At 45.7% G+C, this 27,612-nt stretch overlaps 1 protein-coding gene across 3 annotated transcripts in view; it reads left to right on the forward strand.

Moving 5' to 3' along the window:
- Nucleotides 1-3,495: 3,495 nt before the first annotated feature.
- The window catches only part of COG7 (component of oligomeric golgi complex 7), a 65,221-nt gene continuing 41,104 nt past the window's right edge, over nt 3,496-27,612 (forward strand). The window contains exons 1-6 of one of the 3 annotated variants that reach the window (XM_055232744.2): nt 3,496-4,008; nt 10,486-10,634; nt 11,279-11,395; nt 14,148-14,316; nt 22,675-22,757; nt 23,726-23,848. In XM_055232744.2, the coding sequence (XP_055088719.1) occupies nt 3,840-4,008; nt 10,486-10,634; nt 11,279-11,395; nt 14,148-14,316; nt 22,675-22,757; nt 23,726-23,848 (810 nt within the window). In that variant the 5' untranslated portion in view covers nt 3,496-3,839. The remainder of the gene's footprint in view (nt 4,009-10,485; nt 10,635-11,278; nt 11,396-14,147; nt 14,317-22,674; nt 22,758-23,725; nt 23,849-27,612) is intronic. The other 2 variants (XM_055232745.2, XM_055232746.2) reach the window with 2 other exon arrangements.

A 27,612-nucleotide genomic window follows, 5' to 3' on the forward strand; every position in this document is an offset into this window, starting at 1 on the left:
CTCCTGACCTCAAGCTATCCGTCGCCTTGGCCTCCCAAAGTGCTAGTATTACAGCACTTTGTGCCTGGTCCCAAGATTCATTTGCCATCTTAAAATCAATTACTATATCATTTGAATAGAATGTGACAAGAACCACATGATTATCTCAATAGGCAGAGAAAAAAAAAAACGAAATCCAACATCCTAAAAAACTCTCAACAAACTAGGAATAGAAGGGGACTTCCGGCTGGGTGCAGTGGCTCACGCCTGCAATCCAGCACTTCGGGAGGCAGAGGCAGGTGGATCACCTGAGGTCAGGAGTTTAAGACCAGCTTGGCCAACATGGTGAAACCCCGTCTTTAGTAAAAATATGAAAAATTAGCCGGGTGTGGTGGTGGGCACCTCCAATCCCAGTTCCTTGGAAGGCTGAGGCAGAAGAATTGCTTGAACCTGGGAGATGGAGGTTGCAGTGAACTGAGATCACGCCGTTGCACTCCAGCCTGGGCAACAAAAGCAATACACCGCCCCCCACCCCGCCCGCCCCCCCCTGCCCACCCCCCCACCCCACCCGCCCCCCCCCGCCCACCCCCCCCACCCACCAAAAAAAAATTTGGAAAGGAAAAAGGAAGTGTCTATTCACAGATGACATGATCCTGTATGTAAACAAATCCCAAACAACACCCCCACATACAAACTAGAAAACAGATTTAACAGTCAAAGGGTACAAGATAAATCTATAAAAATCAATTGTTGCTGAGTGTGGTGGTTCACGCCTGTAATCCCAGCACTTTGGGAGGCTGAGGCGGGTGGATCACCTGAAGTCAGAAGTTCAAGACCAGCCTGGCCAACACGGCAAAACCCCGTCTCTACGAAAAATACAAAAATTAGCTGGGTGTGGTGACACATGCCTGTAATCCCAGCTACTTGGGAGGCTGAGGCAGGAGAATTGCTTGAATCTGGGAGACGGAGGTTGCAGTGAGCTGAGATTGCCCTGCTGTACTCCAGCCTGTGTGACAAAGCAAGACTCTGTCACACACACACACACAAAATCATTTTTCTGTAACAAGAAACTATGAAAATTAAGAAAATTCCATTCATGGTAGCATTAAAAGGAAATACTTATTTTATTTTATTTATTTATTTTTTGAAACGGAGTCTCACTCTGTCACCCATGCTGGATAACAGTGGCGCGATCTCTGTTAACTGCAACCTTTGCCTCCCGGGTTCAAGCAGTTCTCCTGCCTCAGCCTCCTGAGTAGCTGGGATTACAGGCGCACACTACCACGCCAGGCTATTTTTGTATTTTCAGTAGAGACGGGGTTTCACCATGTTGGGCAGGCTGGTCTCGTGTCAAACTCCTGACCTTGTGATCCGCCTGCCTCGGCCTCCCAAAGTGCTGGGATTACAGGCATGAGCCACTGTGCCCGGCAAAGGAAATACTTACAAATAAATAAATTTAACAAAATAAGTGCAAGACTTGTATTATACAATGAAAACTACAAAATATTGCTGAGAGAAATTAAAGAAGGTCTAAATCAGATCTAAATCCCCGGGGATGATTCCTACTAGGGGACACTTGGCACTGTGTGGACAGATTTTTGGTTGTCACAACTTGGAGAGGATGTTGCTCCTAATGGGTAGCGGCCAGGGATGCTGCAAAATATCTTACAATGCATAGGACAGCCTCCATAACTAAAAATTATCTGGGCTCAATAGTGCCAAGGCTGAAAAATTCCCATCTGAATAAATGAAGAGGCATTTCATGTTCTGGATTGGAAGAGTCAATACTGTCATGATGGCAATTCTCCTAAAATTAATCCAACAATTCAACAGTTCAACATAATCCTTGTCAAAATCCCAGCAGGATTTTTTTTTTTTTTTGAGATGGAGTCTCGGTCTGTTGCCAGGCTGGAGTGCAGTGGCGGATCTCGGTTCACTGCAACCTCCGCCTCCCAGGTTCAAGCAATTCTCCTGCCTCTGCCTCCTGAGTGGCTGGGATTACAGGCGCGCGCCACCATGCCCAGCTAATTTTTGTATTATTAGTAGAGATGGGATTTGACCATGCCGGTCAGGCTGGTCTCAAACTCCTGACCTCGTCATCCGCCTGCCTCAGACTCCCAAAGTGCTGGGATTACAGGCGTGAGCCACTGCGTCCGGCCTAAATTTTTAACAAGAACAAAGTAAGAGGACTTACACTATCAGATTGCTCCCCTCACCTCCCCTCCCCGCATTGCTCCCCTCCTCTCCTCTTCCCTCCTCTCCCCCCCCACCAAATAATTGGGACTCCTAGCAGAAGGGTTACCCCAGCTAAAACCTACTCAACCCAGAAGAATAAGACAAACCAAGGGAGATGCCAATGAAAAACCAGTGGCTATCAGGCATGGAGATGGCAGCCAGCCACTCATACCCCAATGGCAGGCCAACCTGGAAAACTGTCCCCTGTAGGGTTTCCAAGGATGACATCTTGTCCTCCCCCTTGGGTTGCTCCCACTCTTGAAACAACATAAAACCTTAGAACCTAAAGAATACCCTCATACCTTCCCCTACCTGTTCTTCTTTTCTTTTTGAGACAGGGTCTCGCTATGTCACCCAGGCTGGAGTGCAGTGGCATGATCACAGCTCACTGCAGCCTCGACCTCCTGGGCTCAGGCAGTCCTCTCACCCCAGCCTCTCGAGTAGCTGAGACGACAGGTGTGTGCCACCACACTCAGCTAATTTTTAAATTTTTTGCAGACGGGGTCTTCCTATGTTTCCCAGGCTGAGAAATTGTTTGTGATTATGGGTTATGCACAGATTTCTCAGCAGCAACACCAAAAGCATGATCCATAAAAAAAAGATGATAAGGAACTTAACAAACTTTAAAAGGTCTGCACCTCAAAACACATCATTAAGAAAATAATTAGGCCAGGCGCGGTGACTCACGCCTGTGATCCCAGCACTTTGGGAGGCCAAGGCGGGCGGATCACCCGAGGTTGGGAGTTTGAGGCCAGCCTGGCCAACATGGTGAAACCCCGTCTCTACTAATAATACAAAAAATGGCCGGGCGTGGTGGCATGCGCCTGTAATCCCAGCTACTCAGGAGGCTGAGGCAAGAGACTCGCTTGAACCCAGGAGGCGGAGGTTGCAGTGAGCGGAGATCGCGTCACTTCACTCCAACCTGGGCGACAGAGCAAGACTCCGTCTCAGGAAAAAAAAAAAAAAAGAAAAGAAAAGAAAAAAAAAAAAGAAAAAGAAAGAAATAGCCGGGCGTGTTGTCGCGCGCCTGTAATCCCAGCCACTCTGGAGGCTGAGGTGGGAGGATCGCTTGAGCCCAGAAATTTGAGGTTGCAGTGAGCTGAGATCGTTCAATTGCACTCCATTGCTGCCCACTGCGCTCCACTGTTGCCCAGGCTGTCCTTGAACTCCTGGCCTCAAGCGATTCTCCCCCGTCAGCTTCCTAAAGAGCTGGGATTACAGGCGCAAGCCACCGCGTAAATGCGCTAATGTATTCAGGGCTTTATAGTAAGCACATAGTTTAGTCCTCGGCAAATGTTAGCAGACGTGGGATGTTTGTCGCTGCGGTGAGCTCTCAGTCCGGGGCGTTTCTCCCACACCCAGCTCTGCTCAGTACTCCGGACGCCCGCAGTCGCTATGGTAACGGCCAACGACTTCCGGAAGAAGAACGGCGGGTGGCGAGGGTCATTCCCAGCCGCAACCTGAGTAGGCTGAACAGGGAAGCGCAAAGGGGCAAGTTATCCGTCCTGGCGTTTCTGGGGTTCGCCTCAGAGGCTAGCCTCGGTGTTCTCGCAGGCTCGCGCGCTTCTGCGTCCCAGTTGCCACCCGGAACCAACTCTTAAGTCCAGGCCTGAGACAGTGCAGCCATGGACTTCTCCAAGTTCCTGGCAGACGACTTCGACGTGAAGGAGTGGATCAATGCGGCCTTCAGGGCCGGCTCCAAGGAGGCGGCCTCCGGGAAGGCGGATGGCCACGCAGCCACCCTGGTGATGAAGCTGCAGCTGTTCATCCAAGAGGTGAACCACGCCGTGGAGGGTGAGCCGCGCGAGGCCCTGGCCGCGGGACCCTCCCCTGCTCTCGGCCGGGCAGAGGTCACCGAACTTGCGTGGGGCACTCAGGTGGGCGGGGCACGCATGGACAGCAAATACCCTCGGCGAAAGAGCAAGCCCCGAACTCCTGATCACATCAGCGGGAGTCTCAGCTGGGTGCCGGGCTGTCTTGAACACTTGCTAATTTTGGGTGTTGTTTTTCTTCCTCTGGCTGGGCTATAAGTTTCCTTTTTCTTTTCTTTCTCTTTGTTTTTTCTTTTGAAACAGGGTCTCTCTCGGTTGCCCAGGCTGCCGTGCAGTGGCTCGATCATAGCTCACTGCAGCCTCGAACTCCTGCACTCAAGCGATCCTCTCGCCTCTCGAGTCGCTGGGACTACAGGCGCGAGCCACCACGCCCCGCAAATTTTGTTTAAAAAAAAAAATTGTAGAGATGGGATCTCACTGTGTTGCCAGCCTGGTCTCAAATTCAAATTCCTAGGCACAATGGGTTTTCCAGTCTTGGCCTCCCAAAGTTCTGTGATTATACCTGTGAGCCACCACACCTGGCCTCAAGTTTCCTTTTGGAACTTAAAAGAGTGGATCTTATTGCAGTAGTTCTTCTCTAACTCAATAGCAGATCTCTGGGATTTCCTTTTTATTATTATCCATAGGCACTGGAAGACAAGATGGATCTTTTTAAATGCTAGAAGTTTTAACCAGTTCTTAACATGTCTTTGTTGAGGTACCTTCCAGAATGTAAGATACAACAGCTCCAGTTTCTGTTATGGTGACTTGAATGTCAGGGTCAAGGGCCCAGTGTCAAAGAAAATTGGCTTTGACTTTTTGTAATCTAGGAGCACAAGTCTGTGAGATGTTTATTCAAAGAGTTAAAGAGCCTGTTTTTGTACCAAACAAACTGTAAAAAGAAAAAAAAAAGTGAATTTTGAGAGTATGAAGGAATAGCCAACGGATCCTTATATCTGTAAAAAAACATATTATAGTATAGGTGTAAGGGAATGACACAGATCTGGAAAACATTGTTTTAGTGGATTTTATGTCAGCTGAGGAAGATAGGCTGGTTTCAGTGGAGACTTAAACCTTTTTTTTTTTTTTTTTTTTTTTTTTGAGACAGGGTCTCATTCCTCATTCTGCTGCCCAAGCTGAAATGCAGTGATACCATCACAGCCTACTGCAGCCTCAAACTCTGGGTTCAAGCAGTCCTCTCGCCTCAGCCTCCCAAGTAACTGGAACTATAGGCATGTGCCACCATGCCTGGCTAATTAAAAAAAAAAAATTTTTTTAGAGACAAGGTCGCACTATGTTGCCCAGATTGATCTCAAATTTCTGACCTCAAGTGATCCTCCCATCTTGGCTTCCCAAAGCCCTAGGATTACTGGTGTGAGCCACCACGCCTGGCCTAAACCATTTTTTGAGGATAAGTTAAATTATAAAAAAAAAAAAACATGCACTGGCAATCATTTCATGTAACTCCTTGACTTGACTTTTATTCAACGTGTGTTGATTCAGTACATACTGTACACAAGTCTGTCTCCTAGGCTCAGATTGAAAGACCAAACAGACTGCTTCCACTGGGAGTGGATGGTCCAAGAGATGTTCCCATTTTTTTTTTTTTTTTTTTTTTTTTTTTGAGACAAAGTCTCACTCTGTCACCCTGGCTGGAGTGCAGGGGCGCCATCTCAGCTCACTGCAACCTCCACCTCCTGGGTTCAAGTGATTCTCCTGCCTCAACCTCCTGAGTAGGTGGGATTACAGGCGTGTGCCCCATGCCTGGCTAATTTTTGTATTTTTAGTAGAGACAGGGTTTCATCATGTTGGCCAGGCTGGTCTCGAACTCCTGACCTCAGGTGATCCACCCACCTTGGCCTCCCAAAGTGCTGGGATTACAGGCATGAGCCACTGCGCCCGGTCAGTTGTGCCCATTGTTTAAGAAAAGGTAGGGAGGGGGCTTTATTTCACTGCAGATTGTTTTCTTTCTTTTTTTATTTTTTATTTTTTGAGACAGGGTCTAACTTTGTCACCCAGGCTACAGTGCAGTGGTGTGATCAGTGCTCACTGCAGCTTCACCTCTCAGGCTTAAGGAGTTCTCCTGCCTCAGTATCCTGAATAACTGGGACCACAGGCTTGTGCCACCACACCAGGCTAATTTTTTGATTTTTTGGTAGAGATGGGGGTCTCACTATGTTGTCCAGGCTGGTCTCAAACTCCTGAGCTCAGGTGATCCTCCAGCCTTTGCCTCCTAAAGTGCTGGGATTACAGGCGTGAGCCACCGTGCCCAGCCCATATTCTTTATTGTACCTTGCATCTTTTATTAGTTATTGAGCATCTACTATGCATGTGTCCAGAAATGGGCAGTGGGGACAAAAAGTTTATCTTGCTTGAGCTTGCTGCCTGTGGGGAAGATAGAAACAGTAAATTACAATGAGGGATGGCTTTACTCAGAATAGAATCTGGAGTTGTGAGAGCTGGCAGAAGGGTGCAGTTACATCTTGTTTAGGAGAATCATAAAGCACTTCCCCTGTGTTAGACCTTGAAGGAAAACTTTGTAGGGCAAAGAGGAAAGGACATTAATAATAATATAATAGCAAATTTGCCGGGCGCAGTGGCTCATGCCTGTAATCCCAGCACTTTGGAAGGCCAAGGCGAGTGAATCTCCTGAGGTCAGGAGTTCGAGACCAGCCTGGCCAACATGGTGAAACCCCATCTCTACTAAAAATACAAAATTAGAGGTGGGTGTGGTGACAGGCACTGTAGTCCCAGCTACTCGGGAGGCTGAGGCAGAAGAATCTCTTGAACCCAGGAGGCAGAGGTTGCAGTGAGCAGAGATCCCGCCACTACACTCCAGCCTGGGTGACAGAGTGAGACTCTGTCTCAAAAATAATAATAATAATGATATAATAGCACATATATGAGGTTTGGTACATGTCAGACACTCTTTTTAGTGCTCTATATGTATTAACTAAGTGATTCTCAAACATGGGTTGCAATGCTCTCCTCGCCTCCCTTTATCCTTGTTCCTGCCCTCAGGAACGGGGAATATTTGGAAATTAGTGGGAGGTTTTTTTTTTTTTTTTGAGATGGAGTTTCATTCTTGTTACCCAGGATGGAGTGCAATGGCGTGATCTCGGTTCACCGCAACCTCTGGCTCCTAGGTTCAAGCAATTCTCCTGCCTCAGCCTCCCGGGTAGCTGGGTTTACAGGCATGTGCTACCATGCCTGGCTAATTTTGTATTTTTAGTAGAGACAGGGTTTCTCCATTTTGGTCAGGCTGGTCTTGAGCTCCCGACCTCAGATGATCCGCCCGCCTTGGCCTCCCAAAGTGCTGGGATTACAGGCATGAGCCATTGCGCCTGGCCTGTGGGAGCTTTTTTAGTTGTCGTAGTAGTGGGGAATACTGCAGTGACATTCAGACATAGGACATTCAGTGGGAGGACCCAGTGATGCTTAATGTCCTGCAGTACTTGGTACAATCCTGCACAATGAAGAATTGTCCTGGCCTAAATGTGAACAGTACCCGCTTTTGGGCATGGTTATCTAATTTAAACCTGACAGTTATCCTTAGAGGTAGGCACAGTTATTATGCCCACTATAGACTTGTAGAAACTGAGGTTGAGAGAAGTTAAGTAACTTGCTCAGCATCATGTTCCTAACGAATGGGAAGCCTGGACTGAACCCAGACAGTTGGCTCCAGGGGCCAGGCCCTTAACCATTATATTTCACTACTTCCTTGGTATTAAAGAGAGAGAGAGAGTAACATATGCACAGGAGTGTGGCTATAAGAAGGCATAGTCCAGGGAAAGGTGAGAAGTTCAAACAGTGCTGCATGAATAATATCAATAAACAGTCTGGGTGTGATCTCAGTGCTTTGGGAAGCTGAAGTGGGAGGATTGCTTGAGGCCAGGAGTTCCAGACCAGCAGTTCCAGACCAGCCTAGGCAACATAGCAAGACCCTATCTCTACAAAAAATTTAAAAACTAGCCAGCATGGTGGTTCATGCTTGTAGTCCAGCTACTCGGGAGAATTGCTTGAGCCTAGAAGTTCAAGGCTGCAGTGAGCTAGGATTGCACCACTGCACTCCAATGTGGGGAACAGAGTGAGACAAGATAATTGGTAGTATTATTATTAGAGAATCACACTTTCGTAGGAGAAAAGTAACTGAAGATGAGGCAGATAAATAGATCGGGATCAGCTGGCGAAAGACCTTTCTGGCCAGCCTTAGGAGTTTGGCTTTTATCCCTCAGGCAGCAGGTAGCCTTCATAGGTTTAAAGCTTCATTTATTTTTATGCAAGATGAGACAAGGGCCCAAGTCTGCAATGAGGAAAGGTGATTGTAGCCGTTCAAGCACATGCTGAGGACCCCAAATTGGAGGACCAATTTCTTCATTTAGTCAGTCAACAAATATTTATTGGGCACAAACTCTTTTCTAGGTTCTAAAAATACACTGTTGAAGAAGACCCAGTGTTGGATTGGAGAGGTCCACAGGGGCCACGTTATGCAGGGATTTTATTTATTTATTTATTTATTTATTTATTTTTGAGACGGAGTCTCACTCTGTCGCCAGGCTGGAGTGCAGTGGCGCAATCTCGACTCACTGCAACCTCCGCCTCCCAGGTTCATATGATTCTCCTGCCTCAGCCTCCTGAGTAGCTGAGTCCATAGCCGTACACCACCACGCCCAGCTAATTTTTGTATTTTTAGTAGAGACAGGGTTTCACCACATTGGCCAGGATGGTCTTGATCTCTTGACCTCGTGATCCGCCTGCCTTGGCCTCCCAAAGTGCTGGGATTACAGGCGTGAGCCACCACACCCGGCCAGGGATTTATATTTCTTTATTTTTAAGAAACAGGGTCTTGCTTTGTCACCCAGGTTAGAGTGCTATGCAGGGATTTCAGTGTCACATTAAAGAGTTTGATTTTAAGGCTGGGTGCAGTGGCTCATGCCTGTAATCCCAGCACTTTGGGAGGCTGAGGTGGGTGGATCACCAGAGACCAGGAGTTTGAGTCTAGCCTGACCTACACAGCAAAACCCCGTCTCTACTAAAAATGTAAAAATTAGCCGGGCATGGTGGTGCACAGTTGTAATCCCAGCTACTTGGGAGGCTGAGGCAGGAGATCACTTGAACCTAGGAGGCAGAGGTTCCAGTGAGCTGAGATTGTGCCACTGCACTCCAGTCTGGGTGACAGAGGGAGACTCTGTCTCAATAAATAAATAAATACAGTTTGAATTTAATTTAAAAATAAGGCATTGTAGGATTTTTAAGCAGCGGAGTAACATGGTTCAGGAGGCTATTGCTGAGGTCCAGAAAAGAGATGACAGTGGCTTCAACTGGGGTGATGGCAGTGAAGATGATGAGTAATGGGTAGATTTAAGATATTTTTAGGCTTGGCATTGTGGCTCACACTTGTAATCCCAGCATTTTGGGAGGCCTAGCCAGGCAGGTCCCTTTAGCCCAGGAGTTTGAGACCAGCCTGGGCAACATGGTGAAACTCTGTCTCTACAAAATATATAAAAATTATTCAGTCCTGGTGGTGTGTGCCTGTAGACCCAGCTACTTGAGAGGCTGAGGTGGGAAGATCACCTGAGACCAGGAGGCTGAGGTTACAATGAGCTGTGATTTCACCACTGCACTCCAGTCTGGGCAACCGAGTTGAGACCCTGTCTCAAAAATGATTTTAAAATAGGCCGGACGTGGTGGCTCACGCCTGTATTCCCAGCAGGCGTGGAGCCCAAGGCCGGTGAATCACCTGAGGTCAGGGGTTCAAGACCAGCCTGGCCAACATGGTGAAACCCCGTCTCTACTGAAAATACAAAAAATTAGCTGGGCATGGTGGTGGGCGCCTGTAAACCCAGCTACTCAGGAGGCTGAGGCGGGAGAATCGCTTGAACCCGGGAGGCAGAGGTTGCAGTGAGCCAAGATTGCGCCACTGCACTCCAGCCTGGGTGACAGAGCGAAACTCTGTATCAAAAAAAAAAAAAAAAAAAAAAGACCATGGAAAGCAGGCATTGGGGCCAGACCCATCTGAGGCTTAGTTTTAGCTCTGTAAGATCTTGGGCAAGTTACTTTAACCTCTCTGAGTTTTCTTATCAGTAGGAGGTGGCTGCTAATGACCGCCATGGACATTAAGTAATACAATGTATGCAAAACTCCTGGGGCATGCCTCCTTGAAAATGGAGTTATGATTTCACTGGTGATTGCAAGTTGGCGTTGGGACAGGTTGATTGTTGATTCCTTGTGAAATCAAAGGCCCTTTCCCATCAGTCTGGGGACGTGATCCTGGCAGAGGCCACCTCACTGCCCATCTCCTCTCCTGCCCCGTATTTTCTGCAGGCTCCAAAAACCGTTTGATTGGTCGTGCGTTTCCTTTCTGTTGTCTGATTTGTTTCCTATTTTTTACTGGTGACTGGTCCAACTTTCACCTTTTGTGGCTGTCGCTGTTCTTGATTTTTTTTTTTTTTAACTACAGAAACAAGTCACCAAGCTCTCCAGAACATGCCCAAAGTGCTCCGTGATGTCGAAGCCCTAAAACAGGAGGCAACTTTCCTGAAAGAACAGATGATTCTTGTCAAGGAGGACATTAAAAAATTTGAACAGGATACATCTCAATCTATGCAGGTATTTTGGCTCTTGTTGTAAATGATGATTCTTGTTTTGGGAAGTTGGTCACTCTCGTAAGGGGTTTAGAACAGCATGGTGTTTTGGGAGGCTAGCCATCACTCAAGATTCTGCCCAGCACTCAAACTATGCTCTTTTTTTTTTTTTTTTGAGACAGAGTCTCGCTCTGTTGCTGGAGTGCAGGCTGCAGTACAGTGGCATGATCTCAGCTCATGGCAACCTCCACCTCCCAGGTTCAAGCGATTCTCGTGCCTCAGCCTTCTGAGTAGCTGGGATCACAGACGTACAACACCATGCCCGGCTGATTTTTGTATTTTTAGTAGAGACAAGGTTTCACCATGTTGCCCAGGCTGGTCTCGAACTCCTGGTCTCAAGTGATCCTCCCATCTCGGCCTCCCAAAGTGCTGGGATTACAGGTGTGAGCCACTGTGCCCAGCCCCCCGAAACTATGCTTTTGCTTGGGTCTTTCAGCTGATTCATCTCTTCAGCACTGCTGAATAAATTTAGCCAGATGATTGGTGTTTTGGGAGACAGAAGCTCCCTAAAGACAGGAGCAAGCCACCATACTTACATTTCAAGTCCCTGGTGACAGATGGAGAAAAAGGACCTACGCCTTCATTTTTCACCCCTCACGTCTCTTTCAGGTGTTGGTAGAAATTGACCAGGTGAAGTCCAGAATGCAACTTGCTGCCGAATCTCTTCAGGAAGCAGATAAGTGGAGCACATTGAGTGCCGATATTGAGGAGACATTTAAGACTCAGGTAGGTTTCTTGTTTAGGGGATGTTATGAAAGGTATTTAAGCAAGAACATGAAGTTTGGAGAAAGCAAAAGGGATAGCAAAGTTGATAGCCAATAGCAGCATTCAGAAACCTTCAGACTCAGGGTGGGGATGATCTGAAGCTGTTCGGTGTGTTTCCAGCCTCTTTAGCTTGCACCCTCTGTGTGACTGAAGCCTCTTAGTCACAGAGTGAGTTCAAGAGAAGCCTCGATAAAGATGTACAGGCACCAGGCACCGTGGCTCATGCCTGGAATCCCAGCTCTTTGGGATGCTGAGGTGAGAGGATCACTTGAGGCCAGGAGTTTGAAACCAGCCTGGGCAACATGAGACCCCCATCTCTACAAAAAATTAAAAAATTAGCCAGGTGTGGTGCTGCACACTTGTAGTTCCAGCTACTCAGGAAGCTGAGGTGGGAGGATCTCTTGAGCCCAGGAGCTGAAGGCTACAGTAAACTATGATCATATCACTGTGCTGAGGGACAGAGCAAGACCCTGTCTCAAAAAAAAAAAAAAGAAAAGAAAAAAAGAAAAACCAGCACAGGCAGAGAAGGTTGGGGGTAAATGAATGAGAGGGTGGAACATGGGGATGGAGGAGCCGTATATACCATGGGGACTTGGTGGGTTATTGACCCCTTCTGAGGCTGCAAAGTGTGGAAAATAGTAACATTTTCCACCTGGGATGTAAGGATGAAGTAAGATGATGTCTTATGAAGAACTCTTACTCAATTGTAAAGCAAAATGAATGATTTATCAGTCAATTTTTTTAAAAAGTTACAAATGCACATAGGAACAAATTTATTACACAGGAATAAACTGCAAAAAATAAGTTTTTTTCCTAACCCTGACCCCCACCTTAGTCCTCTAATCTTTCTTTTTTTTTTTTCTTTTGAAATGGGGTCTCATTCTGAAGCCCAGGCTGGAGTACAGTGGCGTGATACCTCCACTTCCCGGGTTCAAGTGATTCTCCTGCCTCAGCCTCCTGAGTACCTGGGATTATAGGCGTGCACTACCATGCCCGGCTAATTTTTGTATTTTTAGTAGAGATGGGGTTTCACCATGTTGGCCAGGCTGGTCTTGAACTGCTGACCTCAGGTGATCTGCCCTCCTTGGCCTCCCAAAGTGCAGGGATTACAGGGGTGAGTCACAATGCCCGGCCAGGGGCTAATTTTTCTTGTACAGACAAGCCCTGTTATCAGCTTTATGCCCATCCTTCCAGATACACACATACGTATTTATGTTCCCTGCCCCTTTTTTTCCTCACAAAGCTCATTGTGGACACTGCTTTGCACTTTATTTTTTCACTCAACAATCTATCTTTTATTTATTTATTTATTTATTTATTTATTTATTTATTTATTTATTTATTTTTGAAACAGAGTCTTGCTCTGTCGCCCAGGCCGGAGTCCAGTGGCATGATCTCAGCTCACTGCAAACCTCTGCCTCCTGGGTTCAAGCAATTCTCTTGCCTCAGCCTTCCAAGTAGCTGGGATTACAGGTGGGCGCCACCATGCCCGGCTAATTTTTGTGTTTTTAGTAGAGACAGGGTTTCACCATGTTGGCCAGGCTGGTTGCAAACTCCTGAGCTCAGGTGATCCTTCAGCCTCGTCCTCCCAAAGTGCTGTGATTCCGGGGGCGTGAGCTACCCCGCCCGGCTGCCTGGCCAATTTCTTAAAATGTTTTGTAAAGACAGGGTCTTGCTATATTGGTCAGGCTGGTCTTGAACTCCTGGCCTCATGCAATCCTCCTGCCTCAGCCTCTGAAAATGCTGGGATTTATAGGTATAAGCCATTGTGCCCAGCCTGGATGTGAATATTTTTAAAACTCTTAGCACATATTGCTAAATTGCCTTCCAGAAAGACAGTATAAATTTAAATTTATGATACCAGACAGATTGTCTTTTTTCTTTTCTTTTTTTTTTTTTTTTTTTTTTTTTTGAGACGGAGTCTCGCTCTGTCACCCAGGCTGGAGTGCAGTGGCACAATCTCGGCTCACTGCAAGCTCCGCCTCCCGGGTTCACGCCATTCTCCTGCCTCAGCCTCTCCGAGTAGCTGGGACTACAGGCGCCCGCCACCACGCCCGGCTAATTTTTTTGTATTTTTAGTAGAGACGGGGTTTCACTGTGGTCTCGATCTCCTGACCTCGTGATCCGCCTGCCTCGGCCTCCCAAAGTGCTGGGACTACAAGCGTTAGCCACCGCGCCCGGCCAGATTGTCTTTTTTCTTTGTACCCTCACCAACAATAGCTATTATAATTTTTCAGGCACTTTTCCAATTTGTTAGGAGGAAAATGACACTTTCTTGTTTTAATTTAATTTGCATTTATTTGAGTACAGTTTTTTTTTTTTTTTTGAGACAGGGTCTTTCTCTGTTGCCCAGGCTGGAGTGCAGTAGTGCCATCTTGGCTAACTGCAGTCTCCACCTTCCAGGCTCAAGTTATCCTCCTGCCTTAGCTTCTGAGTATCTGGGACTATAGGTGCGCATGACCACACCCAGCTAATTTTTACTATTTGTAGAGACTGGATCTTGCCATGTTAACCAGGCTGGTCTTGAACTCCTGGCTTCAAGGGATCCTCCTGCCTGAATCTCCCAAAGTGCTGGGATTACAGGCATGAACCACCACCATGCCCAGCCCCATTTTCTTACTTGATGAGTTGCCTTTTCATGTATTTTATCTATTCCCAATTGAGGCAGTAGGGATCTTTTAAAATAAATATTCTCTATTCTGGTCTTTTCTAGGACATAGCTGTGATTTCTGCCAAGCTAACAGGTATGCAGAACAGCTTAATGATGCTTGTTGATACACCAGACTACTCAGAAAAGTGTGTGCACTTGGAGGCACTGAAGAACAGGCTGGAGGCCCTAGCCAGTCCGCAGATTGTAGCGGCGTTCACCTCTCAGGCTGTAGGTGAGTGCTAGCTGCTTCTCATCTCTGTGTATATCTCTCTATAAAGATAAGGCCTTGTAAGTCTTCAGTTTTTAGAATGTCTTAATGGCGATTGAATTATATAGATTAGAAGGAACTCTGTAATTTTTTTTTTTTTTTTTTGAGACGGAGTCTTTCTCTGTCACCGAGGCTGGAGTGTAGTGGCGTGATCTTGGCTCACTGCAACCTCTGCCTCCTGGGTTCAAGTGATTCTCGTGCCTCAGCCTCCTGAGTAGCTGGGATTACAGGCATGTGCCACCACGCCTGGGTAATTTTTGTATTTTGAATAGAAACGGGCTTTCACCATGTTGGCCGGGCTGGTCTCAAACTCCTGACCTCAGGTGATCCACTCGCCTCGGCCTCCCAAAGTGCTGGGATTAACAGACGTGAGCCACCACGCCCGGCCAGGAGTGTCTTTCTATTGCTTTTATGTGTAGAAAGCAATAACTGCTTTTGGAATTCTTGGGTCAAACACTTTCTCCTTCAGAATTCTTCATTGTCTTCTGCCATCTATATTTATTTTTCTTTTCCCCCAGAATGTCTCACAAAACAGCCAAATATACCTCTGTAAAGACAAAAGGTGAAATGCTACTTCTGTGAATTCTGTTTTCTAGTGCGAATGCATTTCCCTCTGTATTCTGATAAGTATGAGATTGGCCTGCTTCTTCTTCCTATTTTTTTTTTTTTTTTGTAGGTAGCTTGTTTCTTTTCCCTGAATAGTTATAACAGGGACTGACAAACATTTCCTGTAAAGGGCCAGATCATAAATATTAGGATTTGGGGGCCATATGGTCTCTCTCACAGATACCTCTGCAGTTGTGGCACAAAAGGCCACTCATAAATGGATGGGCTTTTGCTGTATGCCAGTAAACCTTTTTTGTTTTTTTCAAGACGAAGTCTCGCTGTGTTCCCCAGGCTGGGGTGCAGTGGTGCGACCTCCACCTCCCAGGCTCAAGCAATTTTCTTGTCTCAGTCTCCTGAGTAGCTGGGACTACAGACGTGCGCCACCACACCTGGCTAATTTTTATATTTTCAGTAGAGATGGGGTTTCACCATGTCGTCTAGGCTGGTCTTGAACTCCTGATCTCAAGTGATCTGCCCACCTCGGCCTCCCAAAGTGTTGGGATTAGAGGCGTGAGCCACCATGCCTGGCCAAGTAAAACTTTATTTACAAAAACAGATGGCAGTTTGGCCTGCTGGCGCATAGTTTGCCAAATTATGGCTTCTTTTACTTTGTAGTTTAGTAACTTCTCTAGGTTCTTTTTCAGTTTTGAAAACTTTTAACTTTTCCAGGACCCAGCGTCAGCCCTTTTCACCTACCAATTCATATCTTCATTTACAGAAAATCGCCTTCCTTAAAATTTTTTTTTTCTGTTTTATTTGTTCTCTTTTCTGTCTTTGAGAACATCAACTATCTGTTCAATAGCTCTCCTTTTTCCCTCTCCATATATATCATATTTTCTCTGGTCTCTTTTGGATGTTTGCCTGCTCCCTCTCAGTCCCCTCCTGCCATGTGTGGTTTTTCTAAAGCTTGTTTTTCATTTGTCTGGTGGGGTTTTCTGAAGTATCTGTTCTGGAGCATATATGCAGGGCAGTGTGAATCCATGACTCTGGTTTGCAGTCCTCAAACTTCACCCAAATAAACTCTCTACTTATTTAAAAAAATAAAGTATCTGTTCTTGGCCGGGTACAGTGGCTCATGCCTGTAATCCCAGCACTTTGGGAGGTCAAGGCGGGAGGATCGCCTGAGCCCAGGTGTTTGAGACAAGCCTAGGTATCATAGCAAGACCCCGTCTCTACAAAAAATAAAAAATTAGCCAGGCATGGTGGTACACACTTGTAGTGTCAGCTGCTGAGGAGGTTGGGGCAGAAGGATTGCTTGAGCCCAGGAGTGACAGAGTGAGACCTTGTCTCAAAAAAAAAAAAAATAGGTTTTGTTATCTTTGTTCTTCTAGTTAATTTTTTTGTTATGTCATGGTTTACTTCCTAATTTTTTTCCTTAGCTCTGCCAACCTCCCTTTATATCTCATTGTAATACCTTAGATTCTTTTTTTTTTTTGAGACGGAGTCTCCTTCTGTCACCCAGGGTGGAGTGCAGTGGCATGATCTCTGCCTCCTGGGTTCGAGCGATTCTCCTGCCTTACCTCCCGAGTAGCTGGGATTACAGGCATGCGCTACCACACCTGGCTAATTTTTTTTTTTTTTTTTTTTTTTTTTGAGACGGAGTCTCACTCTGTCGCCCAGGCTGGAGTGCAGTGGCACGATCTCGGTTCACTGCAAGCTCCGCCTCCCGGGTTCACGCCATTCTTCTGCCTCAGCCTCTCCAAGTAGCTGGGACTACAGGCGCCCGCCACCACGCCTGGCTAATTTTTTTTTTTTTGTATTTTTAGTAGAGACAGGGTTTCAACGTGGTCTCGATCTCCTGACCTCGTGATCTGCCCGCCTCGGCCTCCCAAAGTGCTGGGATTACAAGCGTGAGCCACTGCACCCGGCCTAATTTTTTGTATTTTTAGTGGAGATGGGATTTCACCATGTTGGCCAGGCTGGTCTTGAACTCCTGACCTCAGGTGATCTGCCTGCCTTGGCCTCCCAAAGTGCAGGTATTACAGGTGTGAGCCACCATGCCCAGCCTATTTTTTTTTTTGTAGATGGGGTCTTGATATATTGCCCAGGTTGGTCTTGAACTCCTGGCCTAAAGTGATCCTCACACCTCAGCCTCCCGAAGCCTTAGATCCTATTAAAGAAAGGATATGTAATTTCTTTGAGAGTGTGAAGCAATTATTGCCTAAAATTTTCTTCTCTTTCTTAGGGAAAATCTTTGGAAGTGTTCTTTTTTAGAAAAAAATTTAAAAAATTGTGGCAAAATACACGTAACAAAATCTACCATTTTAATAATTTTTAAGTGTGCATTTCAGTGGCATTAAGTACATTCACATTGCTGTGCAAACATCACCACCATCCATCTCCAGAACCTTTTTCTTTCTGAACTGAAATTTCATACCCATTAAACAGCAACTGTCCATTCCTCCTACCCTCACCTGCCAGCAATCATCATTCTACCTTTGTCCCTATGAATTTGACTACTCTACATGCCTCCTATAATGGAGTCACATAGTATTTTTCCTTTTATGGCTTAGCATAACATCTTCAAGTCTCATCCATGGTGTAGCATGTGTCAGAATTTCCTATCTTCTTAAGGCTGAATAATATTCCATCTCATATATTACCACATTTTCTCTATCTATTCATCTGTTGATGGACATTTAGGTTATTTCTACCTTTTGGCTGTTGTGAAGGATGCTAGAATGATCACGGGTGTACAAGTGTCTGTTTGAGTTCCAGCTTTCAATTCCTTTAGGGATCTACTCAGAAGTGGAATTGCTGGATCATATGCTTATCTTTTTTTCTTTTTTTTGGAGACACAGTTTAACTCTGTTGCCTAGGCTGGAGTGCAGTGGCATGATCTCGGCTCACTGTGACCTCTGCCACCCAGATTCAAGTGACTCTTGTGCCTCAGCCTCCCGAGTAGCTGGGATTAAAGGTGTGCACCACCACACCTAGCTAATTTTTGTATGTTTAGTAGAGATGGGGTTTCACCATGTTGGCCAGGCTGGTCTCGAACTCCTGGCCTCAAGTGATCCGCCCATCTTGGCCTTCCAAAGTGCTGGGATTACAGGTGTGAGCCACCACACCCGGCCATATGGTAATCTGATGTTTAAGTTTTTGAGGAACTGTTATACCGTTCTCCATAGTGGCTGCACCATTTTACACTACCACCAGCAATGCACAAGGGTTCCAATTTCTTCACACCTTTCCAACCCTTGTCGATTTTTGTTTTTTTGGATTATAGCCATACTAATGAGTAGGAAATGGTATCTTATGGTTTTGATTTTCATTCCTCTAATGATTAATGATATTGAGTGTATTTTCATTTGCTTATTGACCATTTGTATATTGCTGGAAAAATGTCTATTCAAATCCTTTCCCCATTTTTGTTTTGTTTTGTTGTTTTTTGAGACAGGGTCTTGCACTGTCACCCAGGCTGGAATGCAGTGGTGCGATCATGGCTCACCACAGCCTTGACCTCCCAAGCTCAAGTGATCCTCCCACCGCAGCCTCCCAAGTAGCTGGGACTGCAGGTGTGCACTGCCACACCCAGCTAATTTTTTGTTTTTTGTAGAGATAGGGTCTTGCTATGCTGCTCAGGCTGATCTTAAACTCCTGGACTCAAACAATCCTCCCTCCTCAGCCTCTCAAAGTCCTGAGATTACAGGTATGAGCCAGGGTGCCTGGCCCTTTACCCAATTTTATATTGGGTTATTTGGTTTTTTGCTGGTGAGTTGTAGAAATTCTTCATATATTCTGGATATTATTCTTTTATTGAATATATCTTGCAGATATTTTCTCCCATTCCGTGGATTGTCTTTTCATTCTATTATTGATGAAATCTTTTGATGCCTAAGTTTTTAATTTTTTTTTTTTTTTGAGACGGAGTCTTGCTCCGTCTCCAGGCTGGAGTGCACTGGCTTGATCTCGGCTCACTGCAACCTCTGCCTCCTGGGTTCAAGCGATTCTCCTGCCTCAGCTTCCCGAGTAGCTGGGACTACAGGCTTGTGCCACCACGCCCAGCTAATTTTTGTATTTTTAGTAGAGATGGAGTTTCGCCATGTTGGCCAGGATGGTGTCAATCTCTTGACCTCGTGATCCACCTGCCTCAGCCTCCCCAAGTGCTGGGATTACAGGCGTGAGCCACCGTGCCCGGCCCCAAGTTTTTAATTTTGTTGTAGTCTAATTTATTGAGTGCATAGGTACCGTGGTGGAGTTTTCTTTGTTTCTGCTGATTCATGTTTGTGTGTGATAGTGCTTTTGTTCTGGGCCTGGTATTTACTGAAAAATAGTGGAATTTCCTTGGAAACCCCTCCTTGTTTAAGAGAGCTTTCCTTTAGCCCTTGATTGAAAGTTTACACTCTCCGCTGTGCTCTTCAGTTACCTAGAGAGAATGGCCTCAGTACTCATCTCCAGCCCTCTAATTCCCTCTCTTCCCCATTTGTTAATTCTTTATTTTGAGTCTTTTCTTCATTCACAGGATTCTAAGGCTGGAGCTGGGGGGTTGGAAAGTTGCCATCTAGGAGCTTCGTTCCTCACATTCTCTCGTGAATTTGTGGCTACTACAGAGCTCACTTTTCTGATTGGGGTTACATCCAGTTATGTGGGGTTGGGGGAGTGGGAGTGGGGATGGAGAGGTGGTGGCTCCATGCATTTAAGGTTTTTTGTTTGTTTCCTTCTGAGTGAGCTGGCTACTGGGAGCTGGTGTTGGATTTGAGTGATGCCTGATGGTTCAGCATCATGGGTTTGGTTTTGGAGATAAGCAGTTTTTGACAGCTTTCGTGCACAAATTTGAATCAGGCTTGACTCTAGGCAGGACACGGATTCAGAAGGCGAAAATGGCGCTTTTGAGCCCCGTAGGCCGCCGCCTCTGCTGGGCCGCGGTGGAAACAGCCCTCCCTCCCATGCCTGGCCCAAGCCCCCTTGGCCCCCAGTCTTTGGCCCTTTGTACTGTTCTGCGCCACACTTAGCGCCCAGACTTTTACCAGCTTCCCCACCCGTTGTGGCCCAAAGTGCTTGGATATCTGGTTGGGATTCTCTGAAGTATGTAGTACAGATATTTTCCTGGCTTCAACGCAGATGAAACGATGCTTTTCTTTTGGTGCTTAATCTTAATTTTGGCGAGTATCAGGAAGGGTTCCCCTGCTCCACAGGTAATGTGCTGTTTATAATCAGCCATGTTTCCTAGAAGGCTGAGGTAGTTCTTTATCTAACAGTTTTTACTTTTTATTTTTTTCGAGACGGAGTCTACACTCTGTTGTCCAGGCTGGACTGCAGTGGTGGGATCTCAGCTCACAGCAACCTCCACCTTCCGGGTTCAAGCTCCTCAGCCTCTGGAGTAACTGGGATTACAGGTGTGCGCCACCACGCCCGGTTAATTTTTTATATTTTTAGTAGAGGTGGGGTTTCACCATATTGGCCAGGCTGGTCTCGAGCTCCTGACCCCAGGTGATCCACCCACTTCAGCCTCCCAAAGTACTGGGATTATAGTCGTGAGCCACCTCACCCGGCCTAGCTAACAGTTTTTAAAGGGAGTTTTCTGATAAATTTGTTCATCCCCAACATGTTCCCCTTTTCCATCTCTCTCCTAAAATGACAATGTGGGTATAGCCAAGTATACATGCCCAGTTCATTTTATATAACCACTGAATTCAGCTGATACACTGAAGCAACTTTTTATAGAATTTTTTTTTAAATTTTATTATTATTATACTTTAAGTTTTAGGGTACATTTGCACAACGTGCAGGTTTGTTACATATGTATACATGTGCCATGTTGGTGTGCTGCACCCATTAACTCGTCATTTAGCATTAGGTATATCTCCTAATGCTATCCCTCCCCCCTCCCCCAACCCCACAACAGTCCTTAGAGTGTGATGTTCCCCTTCCTGTGTCCATGTGTTCTCATTGTTCAGTTCCTACTTATGAGTGAGAACATGCGGTGTTTGGTTTTTTGTCCTTGCGATAGTTTGCTGAGAATGATGGTTTCCAGTTTCATCCATGTCCCTACAAAGGACATGAACTCATCATTTTTTACGGCTGCATAGTATTCCATGGTGTATATGTGCCACATTTTCTTAATCCAATCTGTCGTTGCTGGACATTTACATTGGTTCCAAGTCTTTGCTATTGTGAATAGTGCCGCTATAAACATACGTGTGCATGTGTGTTTAGAATTATTTTAATTAATTTTTTTGCTTCTCACTGGTCAAACCCAGTTTATAGAGTTTTGTTTTTTGAGCTAGAATCTTGCTGTCACCCAGGCTGAAGTGCAGTGATGTGATCACAGTTGACTGCAGCCTTGTCCTCCCAGGCTCAAGTGATACTCCCAGCTCAGCCTCCTGGGGTTTACAGGTGCACACCACGCCCAGCTAATTTTTTCTATTTTTTTGTAGAGGGGTCCTGTGTTGCCTAGGACATTTTTGAACTCCTGGGCTCAAACAGTCCTCCCACCTCAACCTCCCAAAATGCTGGGATTACAGGTGTGAGCCACCACACCCGGCCTATGGAATAATTTTAAATGTAACAGGAAGATTCATTTATTTAAGTGTTCTTATGAAAATAATAAGCATTTTAAAGGCAAATATTCATTTTCTAACTCATGGATTTCTGCCCATTAAGTCAAGTTCCACTGGCAGGTCTCCAGCGCATAGCTGGGTGTCCCACAGCGGTTGCTGTTACAACATTTCCTTCTCAGCAGTTTATTGGGCTTCCCAGAAGTGAAGGGGAACAGAGCAAATATAAGAAGTTTGGAGACCTGTTAGCTCAAGGCTTTTTTTTTTTTTTTCCTTCCTTTTGATATAGTTCTAAGGCTGTGGCATGTACGTTTTGGCCAGAAGGGGGCGGACGGGAGCCAGAGGTGGCGCTGCTGTGCACACTATTCAGAGACTGCACTGAAACCCACCTTCCTGGCTGTCCAGTGGTGAGCCTGGAAGCAAGTGCTTTGCCCAGTCATTTGCTCTGCCCTTAGGGAAATGTGTAAAAAACTACTTGATATTAAGCCCATAACTTGGGTCTTAGAATCCATTGTTATGTGTGGAATGCTAATAGTTACCAAATTATTTGATTTTATGTTTTGTTTTTTTGTTTTGCTTTGTTTTAGACGGAGTCTTGCTCTGTCGGCCAGGCTGGAGTGCAGTGGCGCGATCTTGGCTCACTGCAACCTCTGCCTTCTGGGTCCAACCAATTCTCCTGCCTCAGCCTCCCAAGGAGCTGGGATTACAGATGTGCACCACCACGCTCAGCTAATTTTTGTTTTTTTTTAGTAGAGATGGAGTTTCGCCATGTTGGCCAGGCTGGTCTCGAACTCCTGACCTCAGGTGATCCGCCTGCCTTAGCCTCCCAAAGTGCTGGGATTACAGACATGAGCTACTGCGACCGGCCCAAACTATTTACTTATTCCTCAAACCACCAGATATGTTGACATATGGAAGTTCAGTGTGTTTGCATTTTTAAAGTTCCCATCTGGTATAATTGAAGTAGGAATTTTCAAAGACATAACTAACCTCTCAATATCATGTTAAAATATGAATTCTGTGAGGAACAGTGGGGAATACCTTGCAGTATCTGGTTTTCAAGTCATGCTTATTTTTCAAATTTATGATCCTCATGCAGTATCTAGGCAGGAACTTGTGAATACTAGCTTCCATACATCCACCTTCATCTTGGTGACTTTTGTCTCATGTCTACACCAGAAAGGCTGGTAACAGTATATATACATTGTATGTTCTTTAGATCAGTCCAAAGTGTTTGTGAAGGTGTTTACTGAAATTGACCGGATGCCCCAGCTCCTGGCCTACTACTACAAGTGTCACAAGGTAAGAAGCTGTGCGCGATGACAGTTGTGCAGTTTTGGAATGCTCATAACTCTGGGTCACAGAATCGCAGGTTCATAATTCAGAAGGTAAGAACATTTGTCTCCTTGCCCTCTGGCTGTTTTTCTCTTAGTTAGCCAGTAGGGGGTGCTCTTGGTCTAGCATATGGATTTGTTTAATTGCCAGTTGGAAAAAGAGTTATCCGTTTTCATTCTCTTTTCTGTTTACAGCTGGATTCATTATAGATTTGAAATGTTGTTTTAATTTATTCTCATTTTTGTCTTTTAAGGGAGATTTATGTCTTAAGCTTTATTACACCCTCAGGAAGCAGTAAGAATTTCTCCTTTTTTCTTTAGAGATAGGGTTTCACTATTTTGCCCAGCCTGGAGTGCGGTGGCTATTCACAGATGGGATCATGGTGCACTACAGCCTCGAACTCCTGGGCTCAAGTGATCCTCCTGTCTCAGCCTTGTGAGGAGTTGAGACTACAGGCGTGTTGCCACTCCACCTGGCTTGGAATTTTATGTTTTCTAGGTTTGCTGAAGTTAGATTGCCAAAAAACTTGACAGCTTCCTGAACTGACCTTAATTCCTTCAAGTCCAGTGCTCTGTGCCTTTTAAGCAGTGATGTTAGGACATGAAGCTTAAACACACATGTCCGCCCTCTCTTGCCCCAAGGTCTATTCAGAAGAGTGATGGAGTGCCAAGTGGTTGCACATTACATACTTTTAGGGCAGGATAAATGGAGAGGGGATCACATCCGCAGGGTGACAGATTAAAGCTGTGAATCAGTGCAGATAACTGCAAATGGTTTTTTTTTCCTGCCTTTCTTTGAAGTAGATGGACCCCGCTGGGCTGCCCAGTGAGCCCATTGAGCAATCCGTGATTACTCTGGGTAGCAGGGCAGGGCAGTGTTCGCAGGCAACCTATGTTGACGTACCCAATAAGGTTCCCTTTGTTCTGTCTGTGCAGGTGCAGCTTTTAGCAGCCTGGCAAGAGCTGTGTCAAAGTGACCTACCCCTGGACCGGCAGCTTACTGGACTCTATGACGCCTTGCTTGGTGCTTGGCACACACAAATCCAGTGGGCTACACAGGTAACAGCTCATTTTTGTTCTAGGGAGAACAGAGTCTGTGGTGACAAGGGAACGGGTGACCGCCTCAGGAGTGGCCACCCTCAACTGCAGAGCACGGCTCAAAGAACTTCCCCATTTGTTGCCGTCATTCAAGGGGTCAAAAAATAATCAGTTGGGCCGGGTGCGGTGGCTCACACTTGTAATCACCAGACTTTGGAAGGTCGAAGTGGGCAGATCGTTTGAGCCTAGGAGTTCGAGACCAGCCTGGCCAACACGGTGAAACCCCAACTCTACAAAAAATGCAAAAGTTAGCCAGGTGTGGTGGCACAATTACTCAGGAGGCTGAGGCAGGAAGATTGCTTACATTCAGGAGGTTGAGGCCACAGTGACTACGATCACACCACTACACTTTAGCCTGGACAACAGAGCAAGCAAGACTCTGTCTCAAATAAACAAACAAACAACAACAAAAGAAAAACAAAACGATAACCAGTTAAATGGTTTAAGTTTAAAAATAAAAGGTAAGCTTAGAAACCCACGTCAGTGAAATCTTTAGGTCTCCACTGAAACTCTTCTTACTACTCTTATCTATAACTTAAATTGGACCTAATGTGACAGTGCCACCTGTTGTCCAGCAAGGGAGCCTGTGGAATTCCTGAAGGCCGTTTACTTCCCGTCTAAAAGCAGGAGGCCCTTGGTCAGGTGGTGTTCGAATGAAAAGGAATGTTTTTATCTTTACTTCAGGTAAAATGTACTTACCTGAAGTGAGTCTCCCTTGTTCTCATGATACACCAAGAAGTGGGGGAAGAGATAATTTTAAAGGTACCCCTTGACTAGGAGTGAGGAGAGACAGAGGAACTTTGTTTCAAGTGGCAACTTTCCATCATTTACTTTCCTCAAGTCTCTAGGCATTTCCAGCCATTGTTCTCTTGCCTTGAGACAGGAGGCCCAGTGGAACCTCTTGTAAGCAGGGGAAGAGCCTGTCTTACTTTGCAGTAATGACTTACTGGGCCTGTTTCTAGTGTGGCTTATTTTATTTGTTTTTTTTTTTTCTTCTTCTTATTTTTTTTTCCAAACCCTTGTGTTGAGGGCCGATTTTCAATAGCACTCAGAGAGCTATTGAAATAGATTGCAGTGAGGGAGCTGCTGTGCTATGTACGAAACCCCAACCTAGAAGCAGGTCATCTACGAGTGGTTTAGTGTCACGTTCCCCATATTTTATTTTTTACAGTAGTTGTGAATCACTCTTCAGATGTTCATCAGTCATTTGCTGGAATGAACTTGACTAAGGTTGGAGAGAATTCCTTATACCAGGTCATGTCATTCAAGTTGTTGGTTAAAGCACTCTTCTCCATCCTTGTTCTTTTTCCTTGAACTAACCTAATTCATTCTTAGGATTTTGTTTTGTTTTGTTTGAGACAGAGTCTTGCTCTGTCATACAGGCTAGAGTGCAGTGGCATGATCATGGCTCACTGCAGCCTCGGCCTCCTGGGCTCAAGCTGTCCTCCTGCCTTAGCCTTTCAAGTAGCTAGGAATACACGTGTGTGCCACCATGCCTGGCTACTTAAAAAAAAATTTTTTTTGTAGACATAAGGATCTCACTGTGTTGCCCAGGCTGGTCTCCAACTCCTGGCCTCAAGTAATCCTCCCACTTTGGCCTCCCAAAGTGCTGGGATTACAGGCATGAGCCACCATGCCTGACTTTATTTTATTTTTCTTAAGAAGAATATTTCTTTTTTTTTTTTCTTCGGACAGAGTCTTGCTCTGTCACCCAGGTTGGAGTGCAGGGACACAATCTCGGCTCCCTGCAACCTCCGCCTCTCTGGTTCAAGTGATTCTCCTGCCTCAGCCTCCCAAGTAGCTGGGATTACAGGCATCCGCCACCACGCCCAGCTAATTTTTGTGTTTTTAGTACAGATGGGGTTTCACCATGCTGGCTGGGCTGGTCTCGAACTCCTGACCTCAAATGATTCAGCCACCTTGGCCTCCCAAAGTGCTGGGATTACAGGCATGAGCCACTGTGCCCGGCCAAGAAAAAAATTATTCATGTGTTCTTGCCTCTTCTACTACTTCTTGTATCACAAGGATAAAAACAGTTCATGTCCATATATACGAATGCCTTTCGTCATCTAAGAAAAAGAACTTAGACTTCTCAGACTTCTCTTTGGGCCTCATCCTAGATTTTGGGAGACGTGAGTTTCTGCTGATTTATACTGTTGGCCTGTGGCTCATTTTCTTTTCAGGATTTAAGCATAATAGCTGGGCTGTCCCCTACTGAAGGTCGATATAGCACACAGGAGCCAGGGCACACGTGTCTCCTTCAGATTTTTCCCCTTAGCATTTTCATATGAGAAATTTCCAATATATAGAAATGTTGAAGGAATTGTACAGTGAATACCCATGTAGCCACCTCCTACGTTGTACAGTGTGCATTTTGCTCTATTTGCTTTATTGCAAATCTGCCCCTCTATCCCTGTCTCTATCTGTTCATTAATCCATCTTATTTTTAAAAATTATTTTTATTTGTATTCTTTTTTATATAAAAATATTAAATTAAACAGAGATGGGGTCTCACTATGTTGCCAAGGCTGGTGTCGAACTCCTGGGCTCAAGTGATCTTCCCACCTCAGCCTCCCAAAGTGCTAGGATTACAGATGTGAGCAAAAGTGCCCAGTCAATCATCTTTTTTTTTTTACTCATTTCAAAATAAGTTACAAGACTGGGCGTGGTGTCTCACACCTGTAATCCCAGCACTTTGGGAGGCTGAGGCAGGAACATCACCTGAGGTCAGGAGTTCAAGACCAGCCTGGCTAACGTGGTGAAATCCCATCTCTACTAAAAATACAAAATTAGCTAGCCGTGGTGGCAGGTGCCTGTAATCCCAGCTACTCAGGAGGCTGAGGCAGGAGAATCGCTTGAACCTGTGAGGTGGAGGTTGCTGTGAGCCGAGATTGTGCCACTGTACTCCAACCTGGGCAACAGAGCGAGAATCCATCTCAAAAAAAAAAAGAAAAATGGAGTAAGTTGCAAACTTCATTCACTTCAGACCATACATATTATTAACTAGAGTTCAATGTTTACTTACATTTTTTTAGGTAAAATTGTGAAATACGATCTTTTTTTTTTTTTTTTTCTGAAACAGGGTCTTGCCCTATTGTCCCCGCTGGAGTATGGTGGTGTGATCATGGCTCACTGCAGCCTTGACCTCCCTGGGCTCAGGTGATCCTCTCCTCTCAGCCTCCTGAGTACTGGGACTACAGGTGCGCACAACCACACCCAACTAATTTTTCTATTTTTTGTGGAGACAGGGTTTTGCCATGTTGCCCAAGCTGGTCTCGAACTCCTGGGCTCAAGTGATCCTCCCACTGTTGGGCCGCACGCCTCCCAAAGTGCTGGGATTACAGGAGTGAACCACTGCACCCAGCCATAGTGATCTTAAATATGCCATCCCATTCATTTGACAACTACAAATACCTGGGTAGGCTAATCCCCTTTCAGGATCCAGAACATCCATATCACCATCGCCCTGGAAAGTTCCCTCATGTTCCTTCCCAGTTGGTCTGTGCACCAACACCCTTAAGGCAACCACTGCCCTGATTTTTTCCATCATAAGTTAGTTTAATGTGTTCTAGAATTTCACCTAGATGGAATCAGACAGCATTTCATCTTTTGTAGTCTTCTTTCACTCAGCTGTTTTTGAGATTTGCTCGTGTTGTGTGTATCACTAGTTTGTTCCTTTCTGTTGCTGAATACTGTTACATGGTGTGAATATACCTGTTTGTTTA

This window comes from Symphalangus syndactylus, chromosome 11, assembly GCF_028878055.3.
Source record: "Symphalangus syndactylus isolate Jambi chromosome 11, NHGRI_mSymSyn1-v2.1_pri, whole genome shotgun sequence".
NCBI lineage: Eukaryota > Metazoa > Chordata > Mammalia > Primates > Hylobatidae > Symphalangus > Symphalangus syndactylus.